The sequence below is a fragment of the Vitis riparia genome, chromosome 16 (genome assembly GCF_004353265.1).
Source record: "Vitis riparia cultivar Riparia Gloire de Montpellier isolate 1030 chromosome 16, EGFV_Vit.rip_1.0, whole genome shotgun sequence".
Taxonomy (NCBI): domain Eukaryota; kingdom Viridiplantae; phylum Streptophyta; class Magnoliopsida; order Vitales; family Vitaceae; genus Vitis; species Vitis riparia.
In genome coordinates this window covers 8,918,024-8,925,246 of record NC_048446.1, presented here as the reverse complement: position 1 = coordinate 8,925,246, position 7,223 = coordinate 8,918,024, and the positions used below count along the sequence as shown (strand labels likewise).

The 7,223-nt window shown below is 35.0% G+C and overlaps 1 protein-coding gene across 2 annotated transcripts; it reads left to right on the top strand.

Moving 5' to 3' along the window:
* The first annotated feature begins 2,725 nt into the window (after positions 1-2,725).
* Positions 2,726-6,225, top strand: LOC117933123 (receptor-like protein 7). 2 transcript variants are annotated; one of them, XM_034854514.1, is made up of 2 exons: positions 2,726-2,848; positions 3,134-6,225. In XM_034854514.1, exon 2 carries the CDS (start codon positions 3,242-3,244, stop codon positions 6,026-6,028), a length of 2,787 nt encoding a protein of 928 aa, XP_034710405.1. In that variant the 5' UTR covers positions 2,726-2,848; positions 3,134-3,241; the 3' UTR covers positions 6,029-6,225. The 2 variants fall into 2 exon arrangements, with proteins under 2 accessions (XP_034710405.1, XP_034710406.1); XM_034854515.1 differs by lacking the exon at positions 2,726-2,848 and having other exon boundaries at positions 2,996-5,347; positions 5,481-5,608.
* Positions 6,226-7,223: the final 998 nt, after the last annotated feature.

Genomic DNA, 7,223 nt, shown 5'->3' with positions numbered 1-7,223 from the left:
TTTATGTTCTTTAGAATTAAAGAAAAAAAAGAAAACATATTTAACAATAAAAAAATAGAAATTTTGGTATTTTCAAGAGTATCCTTTAGTTGATTTTTCGAGGTTATTTTAAAAAATGATTATAAAAATATAGAGAATAAGAAAAAAATAAAACATTACAAATAAAAGTTATTTTTAAAATATATTTAAAAATATAAAAAATAGATAAAACATATTTTTTTCAAGTTTTTAAATAGACTTTTGTTTAATAAAACACTAGTTCTCAAAGATTGCCCTTCAAAAATCATTTTAAAAACATTTCTTATGTAGCGCTTTAACTTGAAGAATTGCAAAACTGTTATCATTATCTATCTTCATATCTCATAACTTTAACTATTTCTTTAATAATCTAACTACTATTCTTGATTCAAGATGAAATTATTAAGAGAACTCCTACGAAAAGTATGAGGTTGTCTTGCTTTCTATATTAGAATAGACCAGATATACACCATGGTCTAGGAAATAGAACCAGAAATTCTAAACTGGTATACCTCCATTTCTGCATTAAAATTCCGATGCTATGTGTAGCCTTTAGATTGGCCTTTTGCATGGGTCTTGACCTTTACTAAATTCCTGATTAAAGACACAAAGAGAGACAACTTCAGTCAAAGCAAAAATGAGAGTAAGTAAAAATACACTTACCTCATCATTTTATAAATCCTCTTTCCAGAAACTTTAGAATAAGTAAAAGGGAATTTTTATATGAATTCAACATATTTCTTTTATCAACCAGATGATTTTTTTTTAAAAAACAAAATGGGAAAAAAAAGTGGGGGTTAGAGAATGCTGAAGTCTTTTCCGTTCTCTTCACGTTATCATGACTCCAGATGCAGACAGCTTCATTTGGAGTTTTTCATGCAAGGCCCAGCATTCTTGAAAATGAATTTTGGTCAATTCAGCAACTACAAAGAGGTCAAGGACAATCGACCACTATTTTTGTGGTTAACTAGCTTTTTGCGGTCTCATCGCTTGTGGAATTTGGGCTCCACCAGAGCTTCTATCAAGTCACCAATCGAAGAGAGAGGCGGTTCATTAGATTAATCCAATGTATCTTTTATCCAAGTATCACAATTCTTTGTGAATCTTTACAATAACCTTAACCCTTAAAGAGATAAAACACACAAATTTATATTAGACTAAAAACCCTAAATTTTATTTTATATGTTTCCCATGAATAAGATGTATTCTTCTATAAGGGACTTGGTTGATGGACAATTCTATTTTTTAGTCACTAAAGGAGACATAAAACTGACATAGTGTGAGTTATTTCCGATAATTAATAGTCCACTTAATCACCTAACATGATTAAATTTATTTCAAAATTACAAAATTTTGCTTTAAAACAAGAATTGGGTGCATGCATTAGAGACATGTCTTAAACTTATTTAACAGCTGGTTTTAAGAATAATTTGATGTTTTCTAAAGAGAAAAAAAAAATTGAAATCCATGTTTGATAACTAAAAAATAAAAACGATTTTCTATTCTTTATAGCAGAAAATAGACTATTTTTTATAAAACATCTTTTACTTGTTTTCAATTGCTTTTTTTATTTATTATTATTTTTAAATAATTATACAAATATAAAGAATAATTAAAAATAAAAAATTATAGATAAAATTTATTTTTAAAAATATAAAAAATATATTAAGAACATTTTTCAAGTTATAGACATACTTTTGTTGTAGAGAACAAAAATTTCCATAAACTGTTTTTTAAAATTGTTTTCAAAAACACTTTTCACATGAAGCCTAACATGAATTGTAGTATAGTTATCATTCTATATCTCTGTACCTCATAACTTTAATTCGCATCGACATGTCATAATGTTAATTTTATCTTCTTGATTTATTGTGAAATCATCTATTTCTATTCTATGTGGTTGCCTGTCAATTTCTTCAAATTGTCCTAAATATAATAGGAAAAAGAGATCAAATTGCTAAGAAAAATCCTATGAGAAGTATAGAGTTGCTTTGCTTTCAATAAAAGAATAGACCAGATATACACCATGGACCAGGACATCAAACCAGAAACTCCAAATAGGTATACCTCCATTTTTGTGTTAGAATTCCAGAGGGATGTCTGACCATTAGATTGGTCGTTTGCATGTGTCTTTTGACCTTTGGCCCTCCCTTAGAGCTTGACAATGCCCTTGTGTGGAAAAATGGATACATTATTACATCCCTCATTAACGACACAAAGAGAGATGGCTTCACTGCAAAGAAAAGAAAAAAAAAAAGGTACAAGCATACACATGAAATACCCTGGATTAACAGTTGGATCAATTATGATCATAAATGTCTTGACCTTCTAACACGGTACTTTGATTCATTTGTTTCAGTCTTCTGCCGTTCTCTTCACGTTTTCTGCTTGAGCTTAGAAAAAGAGTGAGCATGACTCCAAATGAAGACAGGTTCGTTTGTTTGGACCCAACATTCTAAAACGATGTGGTGTGAAGTGTTGCTTGAAGTTCCTCAGCTTATAGAGACTGCTTGGACATGTTAGTGGGATTTTTTGTGGTGACCAAGACTTGGTAAGGGGCTTATCCTGGAACCATATATCTATGTATAATTATGCCATACTGGGTAGCTATCAGTGTCATTGCAGCTTGCGGGTGCCTTTTCACTCTTCTGAATAATCTTTTCCCGGTCTCATCACTAATGGAAATTTGAGCTCCACCAGAGCTTCTATCAAGTCACCAATAGAAGAGAGAGGCAGTTCATGAGTTCATCAGCTTAAGTAAACACAGGCCATTTAATGAATAGAGATTTTGCTTAATGCCACCCCTAAGCCTACGGAGACGACTTGACTTGTGAGTTAGATTTTTAATATTAACAATAGGGACTCATAGAGGGGCAAATTCTGAAACGAATTAAAATTTATGGGTAGACTAGTCTACTGGATTGCAGTCAATGCACATTGCTCATTACTATATAAGACTATGGATCCTAGTTGTGAACCCTCATCACTCCCATTTGCTTTCTTATTATCCATAGAAAATATGGGCTCAACTTTGTGTCTCTTCATGTTCATGCGCTTTCTCCTTTTACTCTCATCTTTTTATCCAATGGTGGCTAACTCTTCCTCTTTTATGCAGCAGCCACTGTGCCATGATAGTGAGAGCTCTGCCTTGCTTCAGTTCAAGCAAAGCTTTTTGATTGATGGGCATGCCTCTGGTGATCCTTCTGCTTATCCAAAAGTTGCAATGTGGAAATCCCATGGAGAAGGAGAAGGAAGTGATTGCTGCTCTTGGGATGGTGTTGAGTGTGACAGGGAGACTGGCCACGTGATCGGCCTTCACCTTGCCAGCAGTTGTCTCTATGGTTCTATCAACTCCAGCAACACCCTCTTCAGTCTTGTTCATCTCCGGAGGCTTGACCTCTCTGATAATCATTTCAATTACTCTGAGATCCCATTTGGTGTTGGTCAGCTTTTAAGGCTTAGAAGTCTCAATCTCTCTGATTCTGTATTCGCCGGCCAAATCCCATCGGAACTCTTAGCACTGTCCAACTTGGTTTTCCTTGATCTCTCGGCAAACCCAATGTTGCAGCTTCAAAAGCCTAGCTTGAGAAATCTGGTTCAGAACTTAGCCCACTTAAAGAAACTTCGTCTAAGCGAGGTGAACATTTCTTCAACAATACCTCATGAGTTGGCAAATTTATCTTCATTGACAACTCTCTTTCTCAGAGAATGTGGATTGCATGGTGAATTCCCAATGACCATTTTTCAGCTACCAAGCCTAAAGTTTCTTAGTGTGAGGCACAATCCAGATCTGATTGGTTATTTGCCTGAATTTCAGGAAACCAGTCCGTTAAAAGTGTTGTATCTTAGTGGTACAAGTTTTTCTGGTGAGTTACCAACTTCAATTGGGAGGCTTGGTTCTTTGACTGAGTTGGCCATCAGCTCATGCAATTTCACTGGGTTGGTCCCATCTCCACTTGGTCACCTTCCCCAGTTATCCTATTTAGACCTTTCAAGTAACTCTTTTAGTGGCCAAATTCCTTCTTCCATGGCAAATCTTACCCAACTCACTTTTTTAGACCTTTCTTTGAATAATTTCAGTGTTGGGACCCTTGCTTGGCTTGGTGAGCAAACAAAACTCACTGCTTTGTATCTCAACCAAATAAATTTAACTGGAGAAATCCCATTCTCTCTTGTAAATATGAGTCAACTAACTACTTTGACTCTTGTAGATAATCAATTGAGTGGTCAGATCCCATCTTGGCTCATGAACCTCACCCAATTAACTAGATTAAATCTCGGGGCAAACAATTTAGAAGGTGGAATCCCAAGTTCATTATTTGAACTTGTAAATCTTCAATATCTTTCTGTAGTAGAAAATTCCTTGAATGGGACAGTGGAACTTAACATGTTACTTAAGCTCAAAAACCTCACCAGTTTCCAATTATCAAACAATAGGTTATCATTGCTCGGTTACACCAAAACCAATGTTACTCTTCCTAAATTTAAGCTTTTAGGATTGGATTCATGCAACTTAACTGAGTTTCCTGATTTCCTGCGGAACCAAGATGAATTGGAGCTGCTCTCCCTTGCCAATAATAAAATTCATGGTCTAATTCCAAAGTGGATTTGGAACATAAGCCAAGAAAACCTAGGGGCTCTTGACCTTTCTGGAAACCTTTTAACCGGCTTTGACCAACATCCAGTTGTGCTTCCATGGTCTAGGTTAAGCTTGTTAGACCTTGATTCTAACATGTTGCAAGGACCACTTCCAATTCCACCACCATCAACCATTGAATATTATTCAGTCTCTAGAAATAATCTGACCGGAGAAATTTCGCCACTTATTTGCAACATGAGTTCTCTTATATTACTTGATTTGTCTAGTAACAATTTGAGTGGTAGGATTCCCCAATGTCTGGCCAACTTGAGCAAATCTCTGTTCGTACTGAATCTGGGAAGCAACAGCCTTGATGGCCCCATTCCTCAAACATGCAGAGTGACAAACAATTTGAGGGTGATTGATTTAGGTGAAAATCAATTCCAAGGCCAAATACCAAGATCATTTGCCAATTGCATGATGCTCGAGCACCTTGTTCTCGGAAACAATCAAATTGATGATATTTTCCCTTTTTGGCTTGGAGCCCTCCCACAGCTACAAGTTCTTATTTTGAGATCCAACAGATTCCATGGTGCAATAGGGAGCTGGCACTCCAATTTCAGGTTTCCCAAGTTGCGCATCGTCGATCTCTCTGACAATAAGTTTATAGGTGATTTGTCATCAGAGTATTTCCAAAATTGGGATGCCATGAAACTTACAGATATTGCAAACGAACTTAGGTACATGCAGGTAAGCCCAAAGTTTCAAATCCTTGGGTATAGATGGACTGCCCGTTACATGTACTCAATGACAATGACAAATAGAGGTATGCAGAGGTTTTATGAGAGGATCCCTAATATTTTCATAGCAATTGATTTCTCAGGCAACAATTTCAATGGACAAATTCCAACCTCCATTGGGAACCTCAAGGGGCTTCATTTGCTGAACCTTGGTGGCAACAATCTTACTGGCCATATCCCATCCTCCCTGGGGGACCTAACACAGCTGGAGTCGTTGGATCTTTCCCAGAACCAGCTCTCAGGAGAGATCCCTTTGCAACTAACAAGGATAACATTCCTTGCAATGTTCAATGTGTCTCATAATCATCTGACAGGGCCTATACCACAAGGAAATCAATTTACAACATTTCCAAATGTTTCCTTTGATGGGAACCCAGGATTGTGTGGAAGTCCTTTGTCAAGGGCATGTGGAAGTTCTAAGGCATCACCACCAACATCTTCATCCTCTAAACAAGGTTCAACTGGTGAATATGATTGGAAATTTCTATTAATGGGATATGGAAGTGGGCTAGTAATCGGAGTTTCAATTGGGTACTGCTTGACCTCATGGAAACATGAGTGGTTCGTGAAAACCTTTGGAAAGCGGCAAAGAAAATGGACAAGGAAAGAAAGAAGGGGGAACAAAGGCTAAATTTATCAGACCCAAATTTAGTTGAAAGATTTCTTAATCTATGTATACTGCTTGAATTGTTGGACTTCTTTCTTCATTTCTTTTTCCTTTCTAGTCATGGTGTTACTTCAACTTGTGTTTGTGTTGGCGAATGGATGTAAAACTGCTTCGGTTTCTTAATAATATGTAGTGTAGCAATGCAACTTGATTATGGTTTGTATTGAATTGTAGACTGAAGGTGTTTTTCTTGTCACTTCTTTTATCATTCCTTCTTCCTTTTATCAAGTTGCGCGCTTACATATTAGTAAGTACTATCACTAGCTTGCATGTATTAGATTTTTCTATCTATTTCACATAGAAAAAGGACAAACGCAAAATGAAAGTTGTCTTGCATTAGAGTTAAGCCATTTAATGGGAAGTTAAGCAGCAGTACAAGTCCCTTGAGGTTGTTGTACTTGCAAACCTTCTTATAGCTAGCTGAGTGAAACTATGCTTTAGGCTCCTCTACATCAACCTCAACCTTAGAACTTGTATGCAAGTCTTTCATTTGAAATAAAGGTAGAAACTTCAATCTTTGACCACCTAACCATAAAAAAGAAAATTCAAGGGAGATATGGAATCTCTTTAAGTAAATAAAATGTGGAGCCTTCTATTTGTCCCCGTAGGAAAAGCTTTTTTTTTTTCTCTAGTTTTCAAGGCTAATCCTGATGTCTTACCACCACCACCCTTTTCAACCTCTGAACAAGGTTCCTTGGTGTATTTGGATGGAAAATGACATTGATGGGATATGAAAATTTTTGGAATGTGATAACCCAAATGGAAAATGAAGGAAATTGAGAGATATAGAAATTAAGGCTTTGTTTTGGAATTGTTCTGGAAAATAATTTTGAAAAATACTATTATCTAATGTTTTTCAATACAAAAGTTGATTTAGAAACCTGAAATGTTCTTAATCTATTTTTTATATTTTTAAATATTTTTTAAAAAATAACTTTTATTTGTAATACTTTATTTTTAATCACTCTATATTTATATAATTATTTAAAAAAAATAAAAAAAGAGTGAAAATAACTAAAAAAATATTTTCTGAAAATAAGCTATTTTTTGTTTTTAAGATTATAAAACTATTTTCTATTTTAAAATTGCCAAACATATTTTCCTTTTTTTTTTGAAGAATAAAAAATGTTTTAAAAAAATTGTTGTCAAACATGCCCTA